Genomic DNA, 27,111 nt, shown 5'->3' with positions numbered 1-27,111 from the left:
TAGATGCATTGATTGCAAAGATTATCCCGAATACAATCGTCGTCTTAATGACTGTAAGGGCAGTGGAAATTGAAGCACTTTCAGAGCAATAAATATGGTGCAAGGAAAACAACAAATGGCCTTTAAATAAGCATTTGCAATCACGGGGTGAATCAACGTTTTTTTGCCACACAAGACACAGGTAAAAAAAATACCGCAACACAAGGCAACCAATGAACGGTCACACTGCGCATAACGTCATTTTTAAAACACTTTTTCAAACGATTCTCACAAGATCTAGAATGGGAATCTTATTTTGCGTCAGCTTCATCCGAGGCCTTCAATCTCACCTGCGATTGTTCTCCGGCGGCAGAACACTCCAGTCCTGCTCGTAGTACGGATACATGGTCGCTTCTCACTGGAGCACGGATCTAAACCGACTGGAATGGGACTGTCAGCGATAAGCAGCGAGTGCTCCACATAGGCCTTATCTAATGTACACTAATAGTTAACAGGTAACGCTCTGCCTTGCCGACTCTCTGGCTAGGCGATCATTTCCAGTCCGAGCGGTGGAAACTCCTGCGGAAGACTGACGATTCCAGTGCCACTCACCAGGTGTTGTTTTTGGTGGCAACGCACTTATCTATTAGCTGATAATGGTAGTAACAAAACCCACAAATAACACAATCCCGGCTGGTTGTTTCTTTTTACGGTTCGGTTCGGATAAGCGGAGCCCCATTGACAACCGCCATATCGAGGTAGTACGAGCGCGGTGCTGTTAGATAAAGCTTGAACTCTCCCGATTTACGCAAATTGCACACTCAACCCACATTATCCCTCTTACCACAGCACCTGGACGACTATAAATAATAGTCGAAGAAGTAATACTACATATGCTTTCAATAATAATTATCTACTTAAAAAAAATATATATAAAAAAAATATATATAACATGATTTGTAAACACACGGTTTAGTGCTTAATTAACTCTCATATAGGTATTTATTTCTTGAAGGGATTAAATATACAAAGTACTATCTATTTACAATGTTCTAAGTTTATTTTGAGTTAGCAAGCTTTTGCCTTTATACTTTAATGTAACAATTTTATTTGTATTTCGCTGTCATTTGCTGAAATCCCGGCGTCAAGACAAAAGTAGCATTTAAATGGTGTTTTCATTGAAAAGCTGCTTTGGGCTGAACAGAGAGATACGAGTCTTCGGAAAACAGATCTAGTTAAGGCCGTTACAAGGCTGTTGTTTGATAAAGCGGGCACCTCCCGCATTTACAACAATGTACAATTGGTATCTCTTCAATCAATCCTCCCCGGCTAATTACAAATAAGCATAGTCCTAAGCACTTAAGTTACGAAAATACAAGTCTAATTAAAGCCAGTGGAGGGCCTGACGATGGGCCCGTGTCCTTCTAGATCGTTTCCTAATCGTTTTCCCGCGGCGGCCTGACCACCGCATGTCGTTTGATGGCCTCCACCAGCCACTTGATGCCCTCGTCGACGCCCTCGCCGTGCAGGGCGGACACTGGAATGGTGAGGCAGTCTCGACGCCCAATCAGGGCGCCCGCCTGCTGGAACACGGGCTTGATCTCCCGCACTCCCATCACATCCGGCAGATCCTGCTTGTTGGCCAGGATGAGCAGAGGCACGCCGGACAGCAGCTCATTTTTGATCATCTTGTCTGAAAGAGGTCATCACAATTACTTAATCTCTCTTTGTTATTCTTAAAAATATTTTTTAAGAGTTTTCTTAATATAATAACCAGGGAAAGATGGATCTTTCCCTAAACTAATTGCTACATTTTTATGTGAAGAATAACTAGTGCTAGGGAACATCAAATAAGACTTGTGTAAGATCACTATCACCCATCATTTTAATGTAATTTACAAAAAATGTAAAGAATAAGAGAAAACTATAAGTATAAATTCGGAAAGAAAAGAGGGTAGATTTGTTCAAGAATTAAGTACACTAGTGTGCAAAATAAAACTTTAAAACTAGTGTATAGACCATCTGCAATTACCGAAGATCGCCTTGGACTCGTCCATGCGCTCGCGATCGTTGGAGTCGATCACGTAGATGACGCCGTGGGACTCCTGGTAGTACTTGTCCCACAGTGATTGCAGCTCCTGCTGGCCACCGAGATCCCAGAAGTTGAGCCGCACGCCCTGCACGTCGATAGTGCCGATGTTGAGGCCCACTGTCGTCGTGATCTTGCTGGGATTCAGGCCCTTGTAGTTCCGGGTGAACGTGGTTTTGGCGGCCTCCAGGTAAGTCTACGTGGGCACAGGTGTTAGTTTGGCGCTGCAAGTCGTGTTTTTCCGGCTGACTCAGCCCCCTACCGTTTTGCCAGCATTGTCCAGGCCCAGGATCACCACGCAGTAGTCGTCCTTCTGAGTCATGTACTTGTAGAAGCCGTGCATCAATGTGTACATCGTATTGAAAGTTTGGCCAAATAAAAAACAAATTTAATTTTGTTGACTGCACTGCTAGTGGTGGCAATGTTTTCAGACCAGACCAGACCAGGGTGCGATATGTTTTTAGCTACAAAGTAGCTGGATTGCAGCCATCAGATCGAAGACTGGAAGAAAAAGCTATTACATTATTAAACTAAACTAAATTCTTATAAAAACATTACATTTGTGTATTCCGATGTTAGGGTGACTGCTGTCATTCGTTTATTTTCAACTTTTTTTTTTTTTTTTAAATATTAAGTTACTTCCTTCCGTGAAGAGGGAAGAATTATTTGGCCGCCCCGTTGGAACGGGTTAACGCCACTGCCAATGTATGAAATTAAATTTCAAGAAAAACAAAATTTAATGGACAGCTATGTAAATATCGTGCAGTAGTTTCTGGTGATGTTATGATGACAATGAACGATGAGCGATGACGATGAACGATAAGCGATGAAAATGTTATCAATATGTGTGAGAAATTTTAATTTTGAGATTTTGTGAGTTGGTATAAGCGTGGATGGTGTTATAGTGTGTTAAATGAGCAGTGTGGAGTGTGTTGTATTAGATATTAATATTAGCAGCTCGAATGAAACTGGTAATCGATGTCCAATTTTCAATTGGTTCATTTCCAAGTAAACGATAGATATCGTTATATTTAAGTAGTGTTGGATAATTTTGTCTTGTTGGTGTATATTTTGAGCAATTTAACAAAATATGCGAAATGTCTTCATTAACGTTACACGAATCGCATAGGGCGTTATCGTAGACTTTCATTTTGGAAAGTGTGTATTTGTCAAAAGCATGTCCGCTTAAGATTCTGTTTAGAGTCTTCGTTTCTATACGGTTGAATAGGTGTTCTTTGTTTTTAAACCAAGGCTTGGAAGTGGTATATGGTGAGAGGAGAGAGTAACCCTTGTTACGCTCTAATGAGAACAGACTGTATTCACGCTCCCAGTCTTGTTTTATTTGCGCGAACATATGATTGATTGCGTCCTTAAGGGTCCATCTGACGGGTGCGAAAGAGCCGTTAATTTTAGCATTTTTAGCCGCTGTATCTGCGAGATCGTTTTCCCAAATATTGGAATGGCTTGGAATGTGGTGAAATTCTATGGATAGCAGGGTTGGGTTGTTTATGACTTTTTTCAGAATGCATTGAGAGATGCAGTTTTTGGAGTTCGTGTTCTTTATTGTCTGGATGGCACCAAGACTGTCAGTTAAAATTGCTATTTTGGAGAACTTTTTTGAAATACCGAAGTCAATGGCTTTTTCTAGGGCTGTGAGTTCAGCAGTCAGCGACGATAGTTTTTTGTCGGTGTAGAAACTTTTTATCGAATTGGAATTTAAGTGGACAAAGGCACCTCCTGTAAAATTTTCCGACACAGAACCATCCGTGAAGATGATTTCCATATTTTTTGAGGTTAAACTTCTTATTTTTTCTTTAAATAAAGAGAGAATTATAGTCTCGTTTGCCATTTTTTTATTTGTACAAGTACCTTTAAAGAAATTTGTGTCAACTGAAATCTTGCGTGTGGACAGAGAGTAAGGACAAATAGGAGCAATACTATCCAGGATATTTTTAAATTCAGCATAAATTCTACTGTAACTAGTATTTTTGGCTACAAAGGAGTTTGACAGAAGCGACGCAGATGGTAGTCCATGAGCGAACGTTTTGGCCAACTCCTTCGCTGTAGCGAATTTAATCCTATAAGCTGGAGGAAGTTCAGCTGCAAGATTATAAATAATATTAATTGGAGTCGATTTAATAAGTCCTAAGGCCTTTCTAAGGTGGAAATTAGCATGCTTATTTATATTGTTTTGTACTGATTTTGATATGTTTGAAAAAGAGGAGCAGGCGTATTCATATCTAGTTCTAATAAATGCTTTATAAAAGAGTAGTGACTTGCTTGGATGTACTCCGAAGCGGCAACCACTGAGCATTTGAATAAACATATTCGTTTGATTCGATTTAGAGATCGTTTTATTTACATGCTGAACAGACGAGTTGTTTGAACTTATGACTCTACCTAAATAATTTATACTATTTACATTTTTTAAAATAATATTATTGCACAAGATACTTAAAGGTTTTTTTCTTAGATTAAAATGAATGGTGGCTGATTTGTCTGGATTAAAAGTAAGATTATTAATATTGCACAGTTCCATAAACCTATTTACTTTTTGTTCTAATTTCTCTTCAGCCATCGAAAAGACTTTGTCATAACAGACTAGAAAGAAGTCGTCAGCGTACTGGAACAGAATACTGTCATGGTCATTACTTAAGCTGTGAAGCTCAGCTGTATATAAATTAAAGAGGATTGGACTCAGACAACTACCTTGACTAACTCCTTTGTTTACAGTTATCTCTGCAGTACCCATAGTGAGAACTCTTTTACTAAGGAAGTTTATAATGAAATAAATATGATTGTGGTCGAAACCCAAACTAACTAATTTGCTACCCAGAATAGGGATATTGACGGCATCAAAGGCTTTACTTAAGTCTAAAACCGCTGCGGTAACGTGGAAACCACGAGCTTTTAGGTTGGCTATGTTATTTATTACATCGTTGATGCATTGGGCAGTAGAATGGTTTTTTCTGAACGCATAGGATCTTGGTGGCAGAATTTTATTTTTATTAATGTACTCTTCCATCCGCAATTTAATCAAACCTTCTAAGCACTTAAAAGTCACACTTAGAAGGCAGATAGGTCTGTTGTTGGTAATAATTGAAGAGTCTAGATTTTTTTTGGGAACAGGTATAACCCTTATTTTCCGCCACTGATCTGGAATAAACCCATTGTCTAAAGTAATGTTTAGCAGGGATACCAGTTTTTCTATTTGACTTAAGGGTAGAGATAGAAGCATTCTGTATGAAATGTTGTCAAGACCCTTAGCCGAGTCTGGGTTACGAGAGTTAAGGAAGTCAAGAAGTTCACGCGCTGAGAAATTAGAGTTGGTATATCTATAAAGCAGATCAGGAGAAAAAGATACGTCAGGACACATCGCAGTGTTGGGAGCTGTGGCTATTTGATTGAGAAAATCTCTATGTTCTGAGTCAGATATTGCACTGTTTGACGGTTTAATTTGTTTAAAAAGTTTAAGATTTTTGATTTTGTTCCACATATCTTTCAGAGAAGAGGGGTTAGAAATGTCTTCTGCTAGCTTATTGAGGTTTTCTTTTCTCATTTTATAATAATAGTTGTTAAGTTTTTTATTACTGTTAATATAGGCAATAGCATCAGATTGTAGTTTGGATTTAAAATATTTTTGTCTGCACGCGTTTCTTAATCTAAACAATTTTTCACATACCTCGTCCCAATACTTTTTTGGAACATATCTATTGTTTGTATTTATTTTAATTGAATTATTACAGTGTATTGTTTGGGATAAGTTGGAAATGCTATCTAACGTTGTAATTTGAATTTTGGAAAAGTCTTTGATTATTTTATTATGGTTAAATTTAATAATATTAGTCGAAGCAGAAATTTGGTCTATTTCAATTAAGATTGGGAAATGATTGCTATTTGATATTTTAGAATTTATTGAGGACCAGTTAGAACAAAGATTGCTACTATTAATGAAAGTGAGATCGAGTGTTGAAGTATAGGATGGGTTATGGGAGTAAGTTGGAGAGCCGTTGTTAAGGCAAAAGAAACCGGAGTGTAAGAGGGAATTTTCTAAAATACCGCCTCTGACATCTTGAGTATTATTACCCCAAATGCTGGATTTGGCATTGAAGTCACCACCTATGACAGTTAGACCACTCGATTGAGCAGCAATAGTAAATAGATCATCGCAGCCTTGTTGAAAAGAATTAATGTCTGTGCTGGGAGCAGCATAGACACTGAAAATATTAATATTATTTCTTAGGTTAATTGTACGGATACCAATGACTTCTAAGCTAATATCACAGTTGATTTGTTTAAAGCGTATGTGTTTTTTTAAGTAAATTCCAACGCCTCCATAACCATCGTTACGCGGCTTACATACAAAATTATAATTTGCCAAGCTACACATGGAATTATTGGAAATCCATATCTCTGATAAAATTGCTATGTCTATGTTATTGTTTACTAAGAATAATTCTAGTAATTGTTTGTTATTATTAGCAGTTAAGCTCTGAATATTATACTGTAGGATTTTTATTGTCATTTAAATAATATAACTTTATGTTTTATTTTCAAATGAAAACAGATAGACAAATGAAAGAGAAAAGAAAAACGAATAAATAAAAAACAATTAATTTAACAGAAAAAAAAAAAAAAAAAAAAAAAAAAAAATCAGAAAAATAAGTAAATAGATAAATAAATAAATAAAAAAGTTATTATTCAAAATTAAACAAGTTGATTAATTTTGAACAAATCAATTTTTGAGTTTGTAAGTGCTATTCTGTTTCTTAAATTCTCTAAAAAGTTTCTTGATTCAGGTACTAAATTGGTTGTTTCGTTGACTAGAAATGAGGATATTTCAGAAGCTAATTGATTTAAGCTATTCTCCGCAGCTTCAAGAGCTGGATTGTCTAAAAAAGGTTGACTAGAGGGTGAGGAACTAGGTGGATTAGAATGAATGAGAGAAAACTTTTCGTTTGGAGTGTACTCATGTTCATAAAGAGCAGCTTTCCAGCTGATCATAGTGTCGCGTGAATTTTTATCTTCGTTTTTCTTGTTAAGAGAGTTCTTAACAACCTTATTAAAAGGGTTTTGTGCAAATATTTGTTGGGTAGCTATTTTGGTATTATTTTGTAACACTGGATTGGCAGATTTTCTTTGCCATGTTGGCTGGGGGAAGTGGGTTAAGTCGTTGGTGTCGACTTCATCTAAAATTTGGAAGAGAGAGGGGTACCTAATCTTCGTTTCATTTCGTGATAAATTCTCAATAGTCATACATTTCTGGATAGCGTACGCTCTCTTACGAGCAGGGCACTCAAGAGAGGTGGCTGGGTGATTTTGTTTGCAGTTGGCACAAACGAGTTGATTACATTGTTGTTCTCTTGAATGCGAAAGAGAACATTTACTGCATTTTTGTTCAGTTTGTTTACAATGCTGAGCAAAGTGATTAAATCTAAAACAACGAAAACATTGACTAAAAGGAACATATGGACTAACATTAATTTTGGTGTACAGGAAGACAATCTCGTTGGGAATTTGAGTACCTTTAAAAAGAATCTTAACCCTAGGAGTGTTAATAAAAATATCTTTATTGTCTCGGTCCTTAGTCTTCACACGAATTATTTCTTGAATAGGTACTGGAGAAGAAATGTACTCCTTAAGTTCAGAGTCGGAAAATTTTGTCGGAATATTAAAAATAATACCCATTTTAAAAATGAAATGCTTAAGAATTTTAGGTTCGTAACCATTACTTTTAAGATTTGAGGACAGGATGCTATTAGCTGCCGTTGCTGACTTGCACTCAGCCTTGCAGCGCCCATAACCAATCTTATTTACTGAAATTATATCTTTAATATTTAATTTTAGCAGGACAGCATTTAGTTCAAGAGGATTTATAGGAACTCTTCTAGGTCGGTTTTCGCCATTGGTTTCACCAATTTTGTCTATGTAGACCACAAAGGGTCCCTTGTGAGCGCTGCTGTACGAGTATCCGTTGTTTTCCAAATTTCCACTTTCTCTCTTCTCTTCTTTGCTAGCAGGATCCGTTATAGCTTTACCACTTACTTGGCTGGTTGGACTCGGATGACTTACAGGGTCAATGACTTCTTTCATCACAACTTCTTCGCTTTCCGATTCTACTAAATTGTTATCCGTAGGTTTTTTCTTTTTATTTAAGGGCGATAATTTCGGCCTTTTAACGTTGCTCAGCTCCGAATAAGGGTTTTTACCCTTGGCCTCGGAGGAGGCCATTTTTCTTGGAGTAACTTTACCCGTAATTGATTGTTTATTTAACCAATAACAACAGACAAATATTTATAAAAGGTATTAAACGTATATATTACGTTATATTTTTGTTTTGAAAAAAAACAGAATAAGTAAAAATCGGTATCACACACTGCTCAAACACCTCCGTTGCATGCAACAGTCAGCACGCGAAAGTTACTTATTTTACTTTATTTTATTTATATATTGTAGTGTATTTTCAACTTAAATTATAATTTACAATAGGGAAAGCAAGTACACACTTCTCACCTCTAAGGGAGACCGTATCACAGTGGTATTTAAGTAGCCAGCAGTCTGGCAACCCCGCGAGCGTACGCTTGTGTGTGTCTGTCCGTGTGCGTGCGTGTTTTTTTCCCAATTTTCCATTGTATTTTGTGCTTGCAAATCGAAGGAACGCAAATAGGTTTTCACATAGGAATTAAGTCGCCAGACAGAAGCCAACCGACATGTCGCTATCCAGCCTGCTGCCCACGCCGACGAACGCGGTCTGGGACCGGGAGGACGAGCGTCGCCTGGCCGCCCGCGGAGCCCCGAAGATCGGAGCCCTGGTCTCCGCCAAAATCGCAGCTCCGCCGTACGGACAGCGCAAGGATTGGATTCCGCGCACGGATGCCGACTTCGGCGACGGCGGTGCCTTCCCGGAGATCCATGTGGCGCAGTATCCCCTGGGTGGGTTCTTATTTCCGCAATCCAACTTTCTCTTTGCTTTCAGTTGACGATCTTGTCTTGCATCCGTGATCCCTTAAGGGAATCCCATACTTTTCATCTGCCTTTTATACGGATTTTCTTCGTTTCCTCACCAGGTGGTAGTTTCCTGCGGAAACCTTTGACCTTATGAAGTACATAGCATACATTTTCCTATGTCAACCAGTCAGAAATAATCACCTTTATAAAGTTACTCTGTTCACTTTTTCTCCTTTACAGGTCTGGGAGCACCAGGAAATGTGGGCAAGAAATCCGATGCCCTCGCCGTTCGCCTGGACGACAAGGGAAAGGTCAAATACGATGCCATAGCGCGCCAAGGACATGGCAAGGACAAGGTGGTGTACTCGTCTATCTCGCAACTGCTGCCTGCGGAGGTTTTGGCCGAAGATGCGGAGGAACTTCAGCGACCGGACGAGGAAACAGTACTGGAGACCACCGAGGAGACTCGCCTGGCGCTAGAAAAGCTGACTAATCAGAAGATCACCTCGGCGTTGCCCGTGCGCCATGCCCAGAAAGCGGGTCCAGCCCAGTACATCCGCTACACGCCCTCACAGCAGGGTGATGCCTTTAATTCGGGCGCCAAGCAACGGGTCATCCGAATGGTGGAGGCGCAGCTCGATCCGATGGAGCCGCCCAAGTTCCGCATCAACAAGAAGATTCCACGTGGACCTCCCTCGCCTCCGGCACCCGTCCTCCACTCGCCGTCGCGCAAGGTGACGGTCAAGGAGCAGAAGGAGTGGAAGATCCCGCCCTGCATATCCAACTGGAAGAACGCCAAAGGTAAGTGGGGTTCAGGGTGCGTTTTCTGGGGACTAGCTAGGTTTATAGCAGCAGTATCAGATTTCCTTTACTAACACACACACTGTTCGATGCCCTCAGGTTACACCATTCCCCTGGACAAGCGTCTGGCAGCTGATGGACGTGGTCTGCAGCAGGTGCACATCAACGAGAAGTTCGCCAAGATGGCCGAGGCACTGTACATAGCCGATCGCAAGGCTCGCGAAGCGGTCGAGGCCCGCTCCCAGCTGGAGAAGAAGCTGGCCCAGAAGGAGAAGGAGAAGAAGGAGGATATGCTGCGCATGATGGCGCAGCGGGCTCGCGAGGAGCGAGCGGGTCTACGCAATCCAGAGGCAGCTGAGGCATCGGGTCCCTCAGGTGGTGGAGGAGCCGAGGCGCGTGAACGTAACGATTTGCGCGCGGAACGGCAACGGGAACGCCAGCGCGACAGAAATTTGCAGCGGGCGGCCCCGGAAAAGCGGTCGAAACTGCAGAGGGAGCGGGAGCGCGACATCTCCGAGCAGATCGCTCTGGGTTTGCCCGCCAAGAGTGCCGGCAATGGCGAAACCCTATTCGATCAGCGCCTCTTCAACACCACCAAGGGCATGGACTCCGGTTACGGGGATGACGAGGCGTACAATGTGTACGACAAGCCCTGGCGCGATTCCAACACACTGGGCGCCCACATCTACCGACCCAGCAAGCAGACAGACAGCGACAACTACGGCGGTGATCTAGATGCCATTGTAAATACCAAGCGTTTTGTGCCAGACAAACAGTTCTCTGGTGCATCCCGTGATGCGGCCGCAGGTCAGCGGAGTGGGCCCGTGGAGTTCGAGAAGGAGGAGGATCCCTTCGGTCTGGATCAGTTCTTGAACATGGCCAAAAAGGCGCCCAAGCGAGCCGAGGAGAAGAACAACGAGCGCAGCAGCCATTCGGATCGCAAGCGCAGCAGGCGCGATTAGATAAAAGCTTTAGCGTGACGATCACAATCATTGCTGCAACCACGTCATCATCATCATCGTATACACTATCATCATCCACCAACCAAACAAACTTTTTTTAACTACTCCAAAAACTTGGCGAGAATTTCAATAATAATCACAGGATCTTGACATAACACAAATCGTATTCTTGCCTTCGTCGAGGGCGGCTCTGTCACAAAGAGAACTGCATGTGCTGCGCCAGCCATCCCATAAAGGTATCCACCCGCGTGACGACCATTGGTGCGCGATCGGAACCGCAATTGGACCCACCCAACGAGATGATGCCCACCAGCTGGTTGTCGTCCATCACGGGGCCGCCGGAGTCGCCAAAGCAGCTTCTCCTCCTGGTGGCGCCGCCTCCGGCGCACATCTGACCCCAACTCACGTCCGTGTAGAGCTGCTTACAGCTCTTCATTGACCAGCCACTAACTTGGGTCTTGATCTTCACCGTGCTGGTGGTCACTGACAGACCATTGGTGCGACCCCAACCGGCGATGGTCAGGTTGTGGCCCGCATAGACATCTTTAAGCGAGGGACTGAACACCGGTGGCAGGCAAATGGGCTGGACAAACTGCGTGTAGGTGACGACCCGGCCAAGAAGCAGCAAGGCAATGTCGTTTGAGTGCTTTTCCAGATTGGTCCCGTTGGTGGCGGTGGGTCGGTACAGTTCGTGCACAATGGCCCTCTGGATGGGAAAGTCCTCGGGCGGCGGCGTGCAGTTGGGCCCTCGGCAGTCCTCCGTCTGTCGAACATCCCACACTCCCAGACGAACGAGACGAAGCTTCTCCTCCTGGTTTTCGTGGCCAGGCACACAATGGGCGGCGGTGAGGACCCACTTCTTGGCCACCAGAGAGCCGCCGCACTTGGGCAGCAGCTGATCGCCGTACAGCAACATGGCCATCCAGGGGAATTCCCGGAAATTGGCCAGCTCGCCGTTGGAAATGTGGGGCTTGGGATCGCTGTTGCAGTAGTCCTTCATGGATTGCGGGTAAGCCGGACGGGTCTGCAGGCAGCAAACCGTTTGGAAGCACTCGGCCGAATCCTTGGCCTGGACGAAGCCCAGCTCCTCGAGACACTCCTCGATGGGCAGGCACTTGCCTCTTTCGGGTCCATGGCAGATACCAAAATGCAGCCTCGGCTCTGCAATAAATTTAGGAATAGTGTGTACTTATGATTCTGGAGCTGCTTTCTACGTTTTGATATGTTATCGAACCATTTTTATGCACTTCCTGATAGGCGTACAACTTACTTCCACAGCTGCTGGCTAAACACACTACGCAGAGGTACAAGCCAAAGGTTCCGGATCGGAGAACCATAGCTTTGAATCTGAATCAGAGGAGCGTTCTGGGGCGGAGAGCATTCCCCAAGTGCAAAATTCCAGCTCTCCAATTACGTAGTTGCCTATAAAACCTGATTGCACCCTGCAAGATAGTGAGAGAGATTGTCATGCATTAATATTGAATTAATAGTGAAAGCCGTAGTCAATATTTGGTCAGAGAAAGAATATAAATGTTTCTTTTTTTTTATAAAAAAGGGATGATAATAACAATTTTAAATTTCAAATTAATATATATGCATTCCTCTACAAAGCAATTGGAAAAGGAATTTTTTTAAAACCCCAAATTTTGTGTTGGTTCTTTAAATCTCTTTCCTTAAAAATGTTCGTGCCCTTGTTTTTTTTTAACCAAATTACCATTTATTTATTTAAAAAACATCAAAATTGTAAAAGACCGCCAATGCATTGGGGTTTTAAACAATTCCCTGATTTTCTTCTGAATTTTCAAAAATTCGCTTGGAAGTAAAAAAACACCTGTGGAATGTATCTGGATTCGTAAACCATTTTTCAAAATATTCAAAATAGTACCAAAAACCGTTAATTCCCAGAAGGCGAAAGCTGTCTAGTGTTGAAAAAGGTCGCAATACGCGCACGTGCATCATTGGTTGGTGCGAAATGTAAACAAACAAAGCAGGCCAGTAATAAATGTTTTCGTAAGAATGCCAGGCAAACCGGAGAGCAGCGACTCTGATTCGGAGGATGACGCGCAAATGCGCCAGTTCCTGGAGGCGGCAGACACCACCCTCCTCACAAATGCCATGTTCCAGAAAGCCAAAGAGGAGCAACCGCTGGTCGCCGAGATATGCAAGGACGATAGGCATCCGGCCAAAAGCGAACGCTATGTGGAGGAGCAGGAAGCTCCCACCAGCGATCTCCAGATCACGCAGGAGATGCAGACACACATCTGGAGCAGGCTCAGTGGCCTCATCCAGGAGCAAATAGAGTTTTCCCTGGAAACACCCAACTGCGCGGGAAAACAGAAGCCCCCACCCGACAAAGTAAGGCTGATGTCCAATGCTGATTGCTATTTAAGCGCTAACGCGGTGGAGGAAGGTCCTCCGGGTCCCAAAAAGAAACCCACCATTAAGAAACGCATCCCCAAAGAAGACCAATCTTCGCCAGAAGCCCTAGGCTCTGTGGTGGTCAGTGGCGAGTCCATACTCGAAGGCAAGGACCTGCTCGCCTGGGCTCAGAAGAAGCCGCGCCACGACAAGATCTTCCAGTACAGAGCCAGCGATCCAAAGGCCACCAAACTCCAGGCCATTGAACCCACCAACGAGTTCACCAAGCGCCGGCGGCAAAACAATTGGAACGAGTCCAAGATTAGCAAAAAGAAAACAAATAAATGAATACAAAATAGTACATGCGGTTATTTAATTATTACACTTTGTAGGGCCGTAACATTTTCAACTTAAAATTAAGTATGCTAGTCGGTAAATACAAAACTTGAAAGTTATAATTATAGTTATTAGAGATATCTATGTCTGAGATATTAGGGATTACTAAAACTTTAATAAATTAATAAATGGATTTGGGAAAAGGTCTCCTAAGGTAAAAATATAATCCATCTTCTAGTTGCTTTTGTCTTACCTAACAAATGACTATCGTGTGGTTAAAAATGTTGGGGTTTCCCTGGCCTAATCATGACTCAAAGGTGGCGTGGAAGTTGGTGACTGTGGCCCCGTTGCCGTTTCCATTACCACTTGTGCTGCCATTGCCACTTGTTCCCGTCATATTGGACGTATTGGACGATATCTGGCCATCTAGCAGGCCGTACAGCATCTGCTGGGAGCTGACAGTGCCACTGGAGCCCGTACTCCCGCCCAGATCTTGCAGCATTTCGCCCATCGCCATGTTGCCACCAATGCTTTGGCTGCTGCCGGTGGCACTGTTGTCCAGGATGTTGAGGAAGTCGTGGCCATTGAACTCGTTGTGCTGCTTCTGCATGCTGCTCTGGCTCTCCTTCATCAGCTTATCGTATTCCTGCAGCACGCTGTTGAACTCCCCGATCTCCACCCGGTTCCTGGCCAGCACCTTGTGCTTGTAGTAGTTGTGCACCTGGGTGAGCGATGTGCCAGTGAGCGCAGTATGGGCGCGTTCCAAGGGCACTAGCTGGAGCACCGTCGACTTTTGCAGTCGCGGCTGGGTGTCGTAGTTGCCACGGTACTCGCCGATGAAGCTGCGCAGGAACTCCTCGGTGGCATCCGTCAGCAGCTGCACCGCCGACTCGGAACAGTCGGTGAATCCGGCCAGGCGCAGCATGCCGCACATCACCTTGCGCATTGCCTGGCGGCAGGCAGTGCTGGAGATCTCCGGGTACGACTGCGGATCGCCCCGGGAGTACGGCGTGTCCACGGTGGGCGTGAACCAGATGGGCTTCTGGAACTTCTGGCTGCCCACCAGCTCCGCGGCGTTCTCCGGTGGAAAGTCCACCTCCGGTATCATAAGGCAGGGATTTAGCAGGTAGTTTGAACTTCCCTGGGGGATTAGAAATGATTTTTAGTTGGGACTAGGTTCCCTGCTCCGGGAAAGCGACTTCCGCGGGACTTACATTTTTGTTGGAGTAAGTTTCTATGAGGGATTGGAGGACTTCGGTCTGTTTCATCACCTCGATGGTCTGGGTGACCAAGGCACTCCTCAGTTCCACCGTGTGGCTGCATGGAATGGATATATAAGTCGCCCAGCCGTAGTGCTCCGCCATTAGGCTATACTTACTGCTTTTCATCCGGCTGCAATTCCCCGCGCAAGCGAATTTCGTCCAGCTTGGGTTTCTTGGCCGCCGTGGGCACATATTTGTCCGGCGTCAGTTGGACACCGTCGTCATCCGCGGGCAGCGAGCCCCAGTGCTCCACGGGCATGGTAATGTTCCCTTAAAATCTATCTAAAGCATTTGCCCTATGAAAAATACAAAAACGTTTGTTTTGTTTTCGTTTTGCCGAAAGGCTTGGACTATCGAGCCTATCGATAAGTTCAACTAAGCAGCTGATTGGCTAGGCATCGACTTGTTTTCCGGTTGCATCTGGCAACGATGACCTCGAACGTTTTCTGTTTTGGTTATCAGAAAACGTCGTCGTCGCCTAATTGAATCAAGGTTAGGATCCAAGCAAAACAAATAGGAAAAACCTCGTCTAGTCAACTGAAGTTGTGGAGTCTAACTGGGCGTGCTGCTTGAGCCCAATGTAGGTCGGCACAAACAAGTGTATTTATTTATATATTTATCGGCAGCCCTAACAAATGGCAACGCTACGGCAGCTCACGCACACAACCATGTAAAACTTTGTTTTCGTCCCAAGACTTTTTGAGGTAAAAACCGAGTGCACTACGTGGTGGCAAGATTACCCAGCGACGCAGACGACGAGTGGGACTGTCCGGCGGATTGGCGGCTGGAGGATACGGCGGATACAACGGCAACAAGATGCACCAGCAGCATGTGGACCTCCACGCTCCCGTGGACCTGAACAAGGTGAGCCTTCCTCCGGGGAAGTGGGTTGGAATCCCTTCTTACTACTTACCAAATGCTCTATTTCCTGCGATCCTCTGGCTATCCCCTGAATGCTGCCCTTCAGTCCCTGGACGAGATGACGCCGGAGGAGCGAATGCGGTAAGAGTGGCGGAGTGGGATAAGGAATTTCCCCATTTGAGACTAATCTTAACCGTATCCCACAGAGCGGAGCACCAACTGCTGGTGGAGAAGCATCGCGGCCACGACGCCATGCACTCCGAGATGGTGATCATCCTGTTCGTCACCCTGGTCATTGCCCAGATCATCCTAGTCGAGTGGAAGAAGCGCCACTACAGATCGTACGCCTTCGTTACCCTGCTGGCCATGTGGCTCATCCCGCTGATCATCTCCTGCAGCTTCGGCTGGCTGCGCTTCATCCTCATCTGGTTGCTCTTCACCAGCATCACGGCCCTTGTGATGCGCCGGGCCATCAGCAAGCCCATCCAGGGCACAACTCCCCGGTGAGTCACCCCGCCGATAAGGGCTGCCGCCTTGGGAAACCCGATAATAGCAAATCTTATCCGTTCATAGGCTGGTCTACAAATGGTTCTACTTCATTTACAAGCTCAGCTATGGCCTGGGCCTGGTGGGCTATCTGGTGATCATGGCCGCCTTCCTGGGCATGAACTACCTGTTCTTGCAGCCCCCAAACACCTGGATGGACGTGGGCCTGATGTTTTGTTTCTACGGCCTCTACATTGGTGTGCTGGGGCGGGATATATCGGAGATTTGTTCGGATAAGATGGCAGCGGCCATAGGCGTGAGTTTGCAATTGGTTGGTACTCTATAGCCCTCTGACACTACTTCCTACTTATTTCGCAGTACTACACACCTCAGGGCATTCCCACCCGGCATCTGGATCAGAATGTCTGCGCCGTTTGTGGCAACCAGCTGCTGGTTTCCGAGAAGGAAGAGGGCGTCATCGAGAACACGTACAAACTGTCTTGCAATCATGTGTTCCATGAGTTCTGCATACGTGGCTGGTGTATTGTGGGCAAGAAACAGACCTGTCCCTACTGCAAGGAGAAGGTCGATCTCCAGAAGATGTTCCGCAATCCGTAAGTCATGAAATTAGCTCTAAAGTTCCCTTTTCCAATTTTGATTCTCCCCTTCCGGCAGCTGGGAGAAGCCGCATGTGTTGTACGGACGCCTGCTAGACTGGATCCGCTGGCTGGTGGCCTGGCAGCCGCTCATCTTCTTCATAGTACAAGGGATCAACTGGATGCTGGGACTGGAGTAGGTCCTGCCCCTGCTCCCGCTCCCGCTCCCGGTACTAGCTTTCCTCGGCGTCTAGTCAAGCACACACACTTCGGATTAAGTCCAGCACATGTAGCCACACAGACAACACTACGACTTCAACAACGACAGACCAATTGGAGGGGTGGCGAGACACCCACAGTCGCACCAGCACCGTCGCCACTCATTCCCCCGCTCCCCTCCAGAGCTCCTGAACGATGAAGATGATCTTCAAAATGACGATGACACGGATGACCAGGCTGTAGACGAAGCCATCCAGATGCCATTGCCATCCAACCTGTTTCCGGGTTTCCAGTTCTGTGTGTGTTTAGCTTTTGAGGCACCCCACTTTTCCATAGTTCAGTCTTTAATCGAAACGTAAATGCAATTTTGGATATATGTGTATCTATATCTATATATATTATACATAGCTATGTATTTATGTACATATGTGTGCCTGTGTGTATGTCTCCTAGGTATTATTACCAGTTTTAATTTCTTGATTTTACTTAATTGCACTGGAGCTGGTTAGGATTATACGTATACCAAAAAAATCGATTGAAAGTACTCCAAACTATTTCCTTTTCACAATGGGGCGGGAGGGAGGTCTTTTTATCATTAACTTTTACTCGGCTATGGATAAGTGTTCCAAAGAGCACCAGCATTGCTGTCTCTTTCGTTTTCACTTGGCTCTTCTCTTCTGAAGAAAGTAACCACTGGACTGAAATAACAATTTCTCGCTTTATTTGTAAGGCTTTTGATTTCCTTAAGGCAACAACAATAACAAAAGATAGGAGAAAGAAACCCGAAAGATCTGAGTGGGGAAAACCCTCCGGCATAACAAATTAAAACTGGACAGAGTGCATATGCTAAGCTTATGCCGGCATTAAGGTAGGAGGATCGGGGACGACTTTGAGGCGGGTAATGAACGAACTGCTATGTATGTACACCAGCCTGTATGTACATCTACACCTAAACATTTGGCCACCGCTCAGTAGCCAGAGGCGCCGATCATCTTGCGGATCTGCTCGAAGGACAGCCAGAAGGTGAGCGACCAGGGTGCCATCCGAATCCAGCAGGGCAGGAAACCCTTGTACAGGGCCACGAAGCCCTCCCTGGCAACCGTTTGGCGCAGGCAGTCCAGGGATCCGCGGTAGAGCAGCCCCCTTTGAGGAAACGAAAATGGTTAATGGGTTTCAGTGGGTAACCTGCTAGATAACTACTCACCGCCCCTTCTCGTCGGTGGGCTGATTCATGATGCGCGTCTTCACCACGTCGGCTGGCGTGCCCATGATCGCTGCCACGAATCCGGCGCAAATGGAGGCCAGCACATGGACCGTGTGGCAGTCGGGCATCTGCAGGCGGTCCATGATCAGGTGCTTGATCGTGTCGTATGTGGTTAGGTCGCCCAGGTTGACCAGCGCCGCTCGCTGCACATTGGGGATGCTGCCCTTCCACAGGCCCCTAACGCCGCCCCGGTGCACGATCTCCCGAAAGGCGTGGCCGGCGGAGTGGACCCTGGGCGGCTCGCCCATCAGCCGCCGCCTGCCCTCCATCTGGATTTGCACCTTGACCAGGTCGGCGGGCGAGGCCAGCCACTGGGCAACGGCTCCGGCGGTGACACCGCACAGCGCCGACTTCCAAACCGGCAGCGCCTGGCTGCCGTTCTGGGTGAACTCCTTGCGCATCAGGTCGTAGCTGCAGATCCTCACACCGCTGCGGATGGACATGGACAGGAGGGAGAACTCGGGTTAGAACTTGCTCAGTGACTCTTGCTGATGGTTGAGAGTTGCTAGCTGATAGCTGCTGAGCTGGCAGATTGGCAGTTGGCTGTGGCGATGATCTAGATGCTAGAATGAGGAGTTTTTGGGGATGCCCACCTATAGACGACGTGTCGGTAGAGCGCCGGCGTCACGCCCTGCCACAGCTTCAGGGCGCCCTCCTCGCGCGCAATCCCGAAGGCGGTGGCCACCATGCCGCGGTATTGCATCTGGTAATGGTAATCGTTGGGAATCGGTAATTGTGGGTGGTTCATTGTAGTATCTGTATCTGTTGCAGGCCGGAAAGAACACAAGATTCACATGGAACAGGCACACACAAACGGGAAGTAGTGGACTGTGGGATGGGGCGATCTGGGGAGACATATTTCTAGCTATAGTCCCTAGTCTATGGAAAAAACCCAGAACACTCTAGTTCTCCAAGATATAACAAGGGAGTATTTTCACGAACAATCTCAATATTTACATAGCCCAAATTCAAGTTTACAACGCGTTGTTTCAATCATAAAAAACTTATAGAATACTTTACCAGTAAACCTACTTCTACTGGGTAGTTTTTGATTTACATTTTTACATTTCAGCTATATTTTTCATTAGAAAAAAATACATTTACTTTTAATTTCTCTATTTAAGGATAAGGGTAATTCAATTGTATTTTTTTTGAAGTGGCCATATATGGCAAACCTTTGTCAAGATTAAAATAAATACCTACTACTTTTTGTTACTATCGTTATCATATTTTGATTTTTTAATAAACATGCCTTATCTTTCTCTAATTTCTTTATACAAAGACCCACTAACAACCGTGCGGCAAGTGATAGCTTTCAAATCGATGGGAAAACAGGATGGATATACGATTACAGCTACGGATGTGGTGGACGAGCAAGCTGAGGTGGAGGATGGGGGTCTGATCTGGGCAGAAGACGTGACTGATACCGGAACACCTCGCGAAAGCCTCATCTTGCAAGCCATGCCTTATCAACATGGCCGTGCCCACTCCGATTTGACATATCTCTCGCTCAGAACACTCGGACTCTTATCGCTTGCCTTTGGAGCAGATAAATCAGAGGGGCCATGTGTTGTTTAGTTTGTGAGCCATGGGATGTGCGACTGGGATTGGGATTAGCTTCGGGATTAGGAGCAGCCAAAGCCGGTGACGACAAGAAGAACAAGCGGGAGGTGGGAGGCGGGTTGTCGGTGGTAGGTGCCACTCACATTGGACTTTCCGGCGGATTGGGCGGCTCCTTCGCCCTGGATCTGCAGCCGCGTCTTGGTCAGGTCCAGGGGATAGGTGGCCAGCTCGGCGATGGAGGCGGCCACCACGGAGACGATGTACGTGCAGGCAAAGGAGTCCGCGTAGTCGAACTTCACGGGTCGCAGCTGGTGGCGTCCACTGGAGGGCACGGGACTGCTGCTGGGGCCAGGGGCCACTGCTGGCGCGGATTCATCCGTCTTGGCGGCCATTTCCGAGCGGCTTATCTGCAATTCAGAGGGAGGGAGGGAGGTTGGAGGCTCAGTAACTCCATAATCCGAAAGGTAAACACGAGCGCTAAACGAACTCTGGGCGGTGAAACTTTCACACAATCGCGTGATGCTTGCGGGCGCGGGTGCTCCGACCTTTCGCTTTGTGTCCCGTTCCGTCCCAGCGGGGATTCCGGATGCGGATGGTGCCTTTGTGTCCGTGTCCAACGTTCTGCTTCCGTGCTTTTACATAACAACAACGCTTTGATTTTGGCAACACAATTGCTTCTCCTCGCGTTTTCTTTGGCTTTGTTTTGTGGGCAAAAAACAATAACAATAACAATGGAGTAACAGTGCCAAATCAAAATCGCGCTCTTATAAAACACTCGGTGGCACGCGCTGGGCGGCTAATCATGTTTGTCCGCCCGCCCGCGAAAGCCGCTCTATTTATATCCTGCCAGATATTGGGGCTATGGCCGTGGCTATTGTATAAAACCTGTAGTTATCAGTGCAATAAAACAAAAAGGCCACAAAAACAAAAGCGATGACGGCAGGGTTGCCAGGTGTAAGAACGCTACTACACCGAGAGAAATTTTGCATTAATTTTGCATACTTTTGTTTCCCACAAAATTAAACTTTACCATTTCACCTTAAGGTTTCAATTGGTTTTCAACGTGGGTTTATTTATTTTTTAATCTTTCCTGCAGATCGTTTTGAGTGATCAACTGTTTCGTGGAATTCGTGTGGGTGTTTTCCCAAATAAAGACAACTTTTTATACGGTTTCAGTAACTCTTCTTTATTTCGTACAACATTTGCTCCATAGATTCATTGAATTCAGCTTTTTGTAAGTGTATATTTGTATCAGCTGGCAACCCTGAAGCCGGCAACCTTGCAATCTATCGATTGCAGTTATCGATAGACGCGCGGCAAACTTTTGCATTCTCCTGCGGCTTTTGTTTATTGTTTTTTTAATTTACGTGGACTCCGCAATGCAGGCCTTTTTGAAATCAGGAAAATCCACGGCAGGAACTGGGGAGAAGAGCCAGGGAGCTGCGGCGACGCGCCGCAAACCACCAGCTCCCTGGGTGGAGAAATAGTAAGTTTTTGTTGGCGCCAAGCTGGACCACATGCTGAAGTATCCTCCCCAACCGTCCAATTTAGCCGGCCGCGCAACGTGGACGATGTGGTGGAGCAGTCCGAGGTGGTGGCCGTGCTGCGCAAGTGCGTCGAAGGCGGGGACCTGCCCAACATGCTGCTCTACGGCCCGCCCGGCACAGGCAAAACCAGTACGATCCTGGCCGCCGGACGGCAGATCTTCGGGGATATGTTCAAAGACCGCATCCTCGAACTGAACGCCTCCGACGAGCGGGGCATCAATGTGGTGCGCACCAAGATCAAGAACTTCTCGCAGCTCTCGGCTAGCAGTGTGCGTCCGGATGGCAGGCCGTGTCCGCCCTTTAAGATCATCATCCTGGACGAGGCTGACTCGATGACCCATGCCGCCCAGTCAGCCCTGCGTCGCACCATGGAGAAGGAGAGCCGCAGCACCCGCTTCTGCCTGATATGTAACTACGTCTCCAGGATCATTGTGCCCATTACCTCGCGCTGCTCCAAGTTCCGCTTTAAGGCACTGGGCGATGACAAGGTGATTGCCCGATTGAAGCACATTTGCGAGATGGAGGGCGTCAAGATCGAGGAGGATGCCTACAGGTCTATTGTCAAGATCTCTGGCGGAGATTTGCGGCGGGCCATTACCACCCTGCAGTCCTGCTACCGCTTGAAGGGCCCCGAACACATTATCAACACGGCCGATCTGTTCGAGATGTCGGGCGTTATTCCGGAGTACTATCTGGAGGACTACCTCGAAGTCTGCCGCTCGGGCAACTACGAGCGCCTGGAGCAGTTCGTGCGCGAGATCGGCTTCTCCGCCTACAGTGTGGGCCAGATGATGGAGCAGTTCGTCGAGTTCATCGTCCACCACCCGGGCCTGAACGATCCGCAAAAGGCCAGGATATGCGATAAGTTGGGTGTAAGTCTTAGCTCTCTACCTATGACCGGTTCGCCTTGAAAACATCATGTATCTTTCAGGAATGCTGCTTTCGCCTACAGGACGGCGGTTCCGAGTACCTGCAGATCATGGATCTCGGCTGCTGCATCATCCTAGCTCTCAAGTAATGCCCACTTTCCGCTCAACACATTCATTTCATTCATTGTTTTCCCCTGAAGTCTAAAATATATATTTAATTTAAACATTCTGTGTGTATTCATATAATATTTCTGTTCTAAGTAGTTACAAGTAAATCGGTAATCCTAGATCCAGTTCTTACAATTACCATATGTTAAAAGGCGTTTCCGACCTTTTAGGACCCCCAATAAAATGCTTTCGTGTAGGTGTGGTTTTGAAAATATATTTTAGGTTGCTCTGTTCGATTTGCTAGTTGGCCACAAACTCAAAGTCCTCCTCCTCGCGCTCCCGCTTGACAGCCACGCCAGAGGATCCGCTTGCCCCGCTGGCGTTTCCCGCTCCAGATCCCGAAACGCTGGCGATGCTACCCACGGCCGCCGCATCGCTGTCCACCTCCATTTTGAGATCGCCGCCGGAGCCACTGGGCTCGCTCTTCACCTCCAGACCGACGCCGCCACCCGAAGCGCCGGAGCTGGCCACCGTTTTCGTGGTCGTGGTGGTGGTGAACTTGATCACGGGCTTGGGAATGGTCACCACCTGCTGTTTGGCCACCACGGAGTGGGCTCTCTTCGGGCCATTGGCACTGGAGACGGGCTTGACCACGGTCTTCAGGGGTCGGCCCTCGACCGCCGACTTGGTCATCTTCTTGGGCTGATTGGTGGCCCGCAGCTTGTAATTCACGCCCGTGAGGCAGTAGCGGTCTGGCGGCAGTCGGAGACCGCAGTGCGGCTTGATGGGCGGCAGGGGCATGGCGTTCCGCACGTCGGCTACCTTGGCCAGGACGTGGCGCGCCGGCGGACCGGTGAAACTCTTGTCCAGCGTCATCTCAGTGGCCAGACGCACGTCGTCCATGTCGATGGTCTTCTTGCGCGCATGATTGGCGTACACCTTGGCGTCGTCCAGAATGCAGGTGACGTAGCCTGTGTTTTGGAAAAGACCGATGTTATTAGCTGAAATCCTAAGAAACCCGCATTATCCGGCTCTTACGGAAAGTGAACTCCAGCATCTGGTTGACGACGCGCGGCTCGTACTCCTGGATGTTCAGCTCCTTCAGGATGGACATGATGACCTGTGCGTCCTTCGGCACATGCTTGATTTGGGCACTGATCTTGGCCTTTTCGGCCTTCTCGCCGCTCATTCTTGTGTTGTTATTTGTGCCCTAAAAAATTGTTTATTAAAGCAGTGTTGTTGAAATGTTGCCGTCTATCGGTGGCGCTTTCTTAGCTAGTTTTCGATAGTGATGGACGAAACAACTTATATCGATAACACATATCGGTTTTATTCGATTTGTATGCGATTGCATTCGGTGGGTGTACTGGCTACAGGCGCATGAACCAGCTGGGAGTGGTTCGTGCATTCGCTCCGCTTTGGTCGCGCAATTTATGTGTGTGGTTCATGTGCTTACTGCTGTTATTTTTTTCAAATTTAAATTCAAGAATTAAAATAACTAATTTTTTACAATCATAATCTTTTTTTGAGGAAATGGTTTAAAAATAAACTTACAAGCTCGACAATTGAACGCAGTCATTTTTTGGTATATTCTAAAAAATTAAATTTTTTCAAATTTTCGATTTTTTTGCAAGATCTTTTTTTCGAAAATGGGTCTAAATAAAATTTTTTAGCTGTGAATACCAACTGATTGAAAATGTTATTACGAGTTTAACAAGGTACGGCATTCCACTTTTGGACCAATACTTTTCTTGTTTCGCCCAAAATACTGATTACTTTTGGGCGGAAAAAAAGGATCATAGTTTTTTGGCGAAAATCCGATTTTTTTCTTTCACCCTTTTTTGTGTAACTTGGTCAAAAATGGTCAAAAACCTACAAAACGCACTGTTTTGGTCAGCTAACAAGATAGACAATTGAACGCAGTCATTTTCTGGCTGGTTCTAAGAACTTTAAATTTTTTGAATTTTTCGATTTTTTTGTAAGGGGTAGCATCGTCTTTCTTTGCGAAAATGGGTAAAAATAAAAATTTTTTAGCTGTGAATGCCAATTGATTGGAAATTTTATTACGAGTTCGACAAGGTATGGCATTCCAATTTTGGACCAATACTTTTCTTGTTTCGCCCAAAATACTGAATACTTTTGGGCGGAAAAAAAGGATCATAGTTTTTTGGCGAAAATCCGATTTTTTTCTTTCACCTTTTTTTGTGTAACTTGGTCAAAAATGGTCAAAAACCTACAAGACGCACTGTTTTGGTCAGCTAACAAGATAGACAATTGAACGCAGTCATTTTCTGGCTGGTTCTAAGAACTTTAAATTTTTTGAATTTTTCGATTTTTTTGTAAGGGGTAGCATCGTCTTTTTTTGCGAAAATGGGTAAAAATAAAAATTTTTTAGCTGTGAATGCCAATTGATTGGAAATTTTATTACGAGTTCGACAAGGTATGGCATTCCAATTTTGGACCAATACTTTTCTTGTTTCGCCCAAAATACTGATTACTTTTGGGCGGAAAAAAAGGATCATAGTTTTTTGGCGAAAATCCGATTTTTTTCTTTCACCTTTTTTTGTGTAACTTGGTCAAAAATGGTCAAAAACCTACAAGACGCACTGTTTTGGTCAGCTAACAAGATAGACAATTGAACGCAGTCATTTTCTGGCTGGTTCTAAGAACTTTAAATTTATTGAACTTTTCGATTTTTTTGTAAGGGGTAGCATCGTCTTTTTTTGCGAAAATGGGTAAAAATAAAAATTTTTTAGCTGTGAATGCCAATTGATTGGAAATTTTATTACGAGTTCGACAAGGTATGGCATTCCAATTTTGGACCAATACTTTTCTTGTTTCGCCCAAAATACTGATTACTTTTGGGCGGAAAAAAAGGATCATAGTTTTTTGGCGAAAATCCGATTTTTTTCTTTCACCTTTTTTTGTGTAACTTGGTCAAAAATGGTCAAAAACCTACAAGACGCACTGTTTTGGTCAGCTAACAAGATAGACAATTGAACGCAGTCATTTTCTGGCTGGTTCTAAGAACTTTAAATTTATTGAACTTTTCGATTTTTTTGTAAGGGGTAGCATCGTCTTTTTTTGCGAAAATGGGTAAAAATAAAAATTTTTTAGCTGTGAATGCCAATTGATTGGAAATTTTATTACGAGTTCGACAAGGTATGGCATTCCAATTTTGGACCAATACTTTTCTTGTTTCGCCCAAAATACTGATTACTTTTGGGCGGAAAAAAAGGATCATAGTTTTTTGGCGAAAATCCGATTTTTTTCTTTCACGTTTTTTTGTGTAACTTGGTCAAAAATGGTCCAAAACCTACAAGACGCACTGTTTTGGTCAGCTAACAAGCTAGACAATTGAACGCAGTAGTTTTTTGGCTGGTTCTAAGAACTTTAAATTTTTTCAAATTTTCGATTTTTTTGCAAGGGGTAGCATCGTCTTTTTTTGCGAAAATGGGTCAAAATAAAAATTTTTTAACTGTGAATGCCAATTGATTGGAAATTTTATTACGAGTTTAACAAGGTATGGCATTCCATTTTTGGACAAATACTTTTCTTGTTTCGCCCAAAATACTGATTATTTTTGGGCGGAAAAAAGGATTATAGTTTTTTGGCGAAAATCCGATTTTTTTCTTTCAGATTTTTTGGCGTTACTTGGTCAAAAATGGTTCAAAATCTGCAAGACGCATTGCCAGCTTACAGCTTATTTTATATATTTTGGCAAACAACAAAATACGAAATAAAGTGAAATAGTTCTCGCCATAGTTATTTTTTGCATTTCTTTATTTCTGGTTTAATACATTGTTGTCCCTACTCATTTTTTATGACAGGGTTTTAATGGTATTCATGATCCAGGGCTTGAGCTGCGCCACGTTAGCGTAGACATTAGGATATGGGCTATGAGCACAGCTTCCATATATGTGGGAAGCGATGCCAACCAGTTTACCGTCGGAGACCAAAGGACCACCAGAATCTCCAATGCACGCACTAATTCCCGGAGAAGTGGCAGCTATCTTATCCGCAGATAAGTTCCAAAAGTACATTCTGAAGGTTTCGCGGTCGACTATGTGCACTTCAGCCTTGCGAAGAGTCTCCGGATTCCCGACCTCCGTGTCACCCCATCCGGAAACCAGGGCGGGGGACCCACCTTCGGGAGCTCTATCTGCCAATGGAATGGCCTGTACACTACCACCCATCCTGAGTCTGGTCTGAAGTTGGAGTACGGCTATATCGTTATGCCATACTTCATCTGCGTACTGCTCGTGCACTACGATGCGTTTTATCTTCGCCACCTGACCTCCCTTGCTAGCGTTCGAGGAGCCCACTCTCACGTAGTACCTTGTTGTATCTTTGGAAGCGATACAGTGGGCTGCGGTTAGGAGGATCTGGTCACTGTAAATGACAGCCCCGCAATCCCAATCGCCAACTCGGAGTAAGGCCTGCCAGGGTACCTCTGAAATGTTCGCCGGCTGTCCTCCCACAATCCTCTCCGAAATGGATGCGGCGGAGATTAGGGTTGTGCAGGAAATCAGAAGAGTCCACTGGATGAACATCTTGGAGTCGGTTCAAGCTGAGAGTGACTTTACCCCAGACGAACTGACTCTTTTATAGGGCCTAAGTTGCCCACTCCAGTTGTCATTTAACACAAGAATGTGAGCGAATTTCTTCGCTAAAAATATCCACTTCGCACACGAAGTGAATTATTTGAATACCTAACTTTAAAAATAAAAACCAATTTAAAATATCAGTTTTTTCTGAAATGATTTACTACTTTGTTCTGTATGAGTAGCATTCAATATTTGGAACTGATTACAAGTATTACACTAAAATCACTCGTCTTTATATAATGTAAAGAATTAGTTT

The 27,111-nt window shown here is 45.2% G+C and overlaps 10 protein-coding genes across 17 annotated transcripts; 4 read left to right on the top strand and 6 right to left on the bottom strand.

The window, feature by feature from the left end:
- Nucleotides 1-950: 950 nt before the first annotated feature.
- On the bottom strand, nucleotides 951-8,496 carry LOC108023222 (ADP-ribosylation factor-related protein 1). 2 transcript variants are annotated; one of them, XM_050890402.1, is made up of 5 exons: nucleotides 8,320-8,496; nucleotides 2,627-2,765; nucleotides 2,331-2,569; nucleotides 2,012-2,264; nucleotides 951-1,672 (listed from the first exon to the last, which is right to left on the bottom strand). In XM_050890402.1, the coding sequence occupies exons 3-5, from the start codon at nucleotides 2,421-2,423 to the stop codon at nucleotides 1,416-1,418; spliced, it is 603 nt and encodes a 200-aa protein (XP_050746359.1). In that variant the 5' UTR covers nucleotides 2,424-2,569; nucleotides 2,627-2,765; nucleotides 8,320-8,496; the 3' UTR covers nucleotides 951-1,415. The 2 variants fall into 2 exon arrangements, with proteins under 2 accessions (XP_050746359.1, XP_016947983.1); XM_017092494.3 differs by lacking the exons at nucleotides 2,627-2,765; nucleotides 8,320-8,496 and having other exon boundaries at nucleotides 2,331-2,579.
- A 116-nt stretch (nucleotides 8,497-8,612) lies between these two features.
- LOC108023199 (puff-specific protein Bx42) lies at nucleotides 8,613-10,940 on the top strand. Its single transcript, XM_017092458.3, has 3 exons — nucleotides 8,613-9,001; nucleotides 9,257-9,817; nucleotides 9,917-10,940. The coding sequence occupies exons 1-3, from the start codon at nucleotides 8,779-8,781 to the stop codon at nucleotides 10,777-10,779; spliced, it is 1,647 nt and encodes a 548-aa protein (XP_016947947.1). The 5' UTR covers nucleotides 8,613-8,778; the 3' UTR covers nucleotides 10,780-10,940.
- A 32-nt stretch (nucleotides 10,941-10,972) lies between these two features.
- Nucleotides 10,973-12,159, bottom strand: LOC108023208 (spaetzle-processing enzyme-like). The gene is made up of 2 exons (XM_017092473.3): nucleotides 12,050-12,159; nucleotides 10,973-11,940 (listed from the first exon to the last, which is right to left on the bottom strand). Exons 1-2 carry the CDS (start codon nucleotides 12,114-12,116, stop codon nucleotides 10,973-10,975), a joined length of 1,035 nt encoding a protein of 344 aa, XP_016947962.1. The 5' UTR covers nucleotides 12,117-12,159.
- A 349-nt stretch (nucleotides 12,160-12,508) lies between these two features.
- LOC108023220 (uncharacterized) lies at nucleotides 12,509-13,699 on the top strand. Its single transcript, XM_017092490.3, has one exon. The coding sequence runs from the start codon at nucleotides 12,796-12,798 to the stop codon at nucleotides 13,483-13,485; it is 690 nt and encodes a 229-aa protein (XP_016947979.1). The 5' UTR covers nucleotides 12,509-12,795; the 3' UTR covers nucleotides 13,486-13,699.
- LOC108023207 (uncharacterized) lies at nucleotides 13,483-15,105 on the bottom strand. The gene is made up of 3 exons (XM_017092471.3): nucleotides 14,852-15,105; nucleotides 14,688-14,790; nucleotides 13,483-14,614 (listed from the first exon to the last, which is right to left on the bottom strand). The coding sequence occupies exons 1-3, from the start codon at nucleotides 14,992-14,994 to the stop codon at nucleotides 13,778-13,780; spliced, it is 1,083 nt and encodes a 360-aa protein (XP_016947960.1). The 5' UTR covers nucleotides 14,995-15,105; the 3' UTR covers nucleotides 13,483-13,777.
- Nucleotides 15,106-15,160: 55 nt separating this feature from the next.
- Nucleotides 15,161-17,441, top strand: LOC108023213 (RING finger protein 121). 4 transcript variants are annotated; one of them, XM_017092479.2, is made up of 7 exons: nucleotides 15,161-15,315; nucleotides 15,430-15,599; nucleotides 15,703-15,737; nucleotides 15,803-16,099; nucleotides 16,170-16,398; nucleotides 16,461-16,696; nucleotides 16,758-17,441. In XM_017092479.2, the coding sequence occupies exons 2-7, from the start codon at nucleotides 15,552-15,554 to the stop codon at nucleotides 16,876-16,878; spliced, it is 966 nt and encodes a 321-aa protein (XP_016947968.1). In that variant the 5' UTR covers nucleotides 15,161-15,315; nucleotides 15,430-15,551; the 3' UTR covers nucleotides 16,879-17,441. The 4 variants fall into 4 exon arrangements, with proteins under 4 accessions (XP_016947968.1, XP_016947969.1, XP_016947971.1 ...); XM_017092480.3 differs by having other exon boundaries at nucleotides 15,163-15,227; nucleotides 15,362-15,599; XM_017092482.2 differs by having other exon boundaries at nucleotides 15,172-15,227.
- A 155-nt stretch (nucleotides 17,442-17,596) lies between these two features.
- On the bottom strand, nucleotides 17,597-20,684 carry LOC108023211 (mitochondrial uncoupling protein 4). Of its 4 annotated transcripts, none has more exons than XM_017092476.3 (5): nucleotides 20,212-20,684; nucleotides 19,868-20,131; nucleotides 18,755-18,864; nucleotides 18,102-18,590; nucleotides 17,597-18,040 (listed from the first exon to the last, which is right to left on the bottom strand). In XM_017092476.3, exons 2-5 carry the CDS (start codon nucleotides 20,114-20,116, stop codon nucleotides 17,866-17,868), a joined length of 1,023 nt encoding a protein of 340 aa, XP_016947965.1. In that variant the 5' UTR covers nucleotides 20,117-20,131; nucleotides 20,212-20,684; the 3' UTR covers nucleotides 17,597-17,865. The 4 variants fall into 4 exon arrangements, with proteins under 4 accessions (XP_016947965.1, XP_016947964.1, XP_016947966.1 ...); XM_017092475.3 differs by having other exon boundaries at nucleotides 20,270-20,681; XM_017092477.2 differs by lacking the exons at nucleotides 18,755-18,864; nucleotides 20,212-20,684 and having other exon boundaries at nucleotides 19,868-19,954.
- Nucleotides 20,685-20,912: 228 nt separating this feature from the next.
- On the top strand, nucleotides 20,913-22,364 carry LOC108023209 (replication factor C subunit 4). Its single transcript, XM_017092474.3, has 3 exons — nucleotides 20,913-21,210; nucleotides 21,276-22,143; nucleotides 22,203-22,364. The coding sequence occupies exons 1-3, from the start codon at nucleotides 21,104-21,106 to the stop codon at nucleotides 22,287-22,289; spliced, it is 1,062 nt and encodes a 353-aa protein (XP_016947963.1). The 5' UTR covers nucleotides 20,913-21,103; the 3' UTR covers nucleotides 22,290-22,364.
- Nucleotides 22,365-22,502: 138 nt separating this feature from the next.
- Nucleotides 22,503-23,526, bottom strand: LOC108023218 (transcription initiation factor TFIID subunit 9). Its single transcript, XM_017092488.2, has 2 exons — nucleotides 23,287-23,526; nucleotides 22,503-23,219 (listed from the first exon to the last, which is right to left on the bottom strand). Exons 1-2 carry the CDS (start codon nucleotides 23,435-23,437, stop codon nucleotides 22,549-22,551), a joined length of 822 nt encoding a protein of 273 aa, XP_016947977.1. The 5' UTR covers nucleotides 23,438-23,526; the 3' UTR covers nucleotides 22,503-22,548.
- Nucleotides 23,527-26,013: 2,487 nt separating this feature from the next.
- On the bottom strand, nucleotides 26,014-26,807 carry LOC108023303 (trypsin iota). The gene has a single exon (XM_017092606.3). The coding sequence runs from the start codon at nucleotides 26,799-26,801 to the stop codon at nucleotides 26,070-26,072; it is 732 nt and encodes a 243-aa protein (XP_016948095.3). The 5' UTR covers nucleotides 26,802-26,807; the 3' UTR covers nucleotides 26,014-26,069.
- Nucleotides 26,808-27,111: the final 304 nt, after the last annotated feature.

The sequence above is a fragment of the Drosophila biarmipes genome, chromosome X, assembly GCF_025231255.1.
Source record: "Drosophila biarmipes strain raj3 chromosome X, RU_DBia_V1.1, whole genome shotgun sequence".
NCBI lineage: Eukaryota > Metazoa > Arthropoda > Insecta > Diptera > Drosophilidae > Drosophila > Drosophila biarmipes.
The sequence above is the reverse complement of the archived record's forward strand: the minus strand, read 5'-3'. Positions and strand labels throughout refer to the sequence as shown.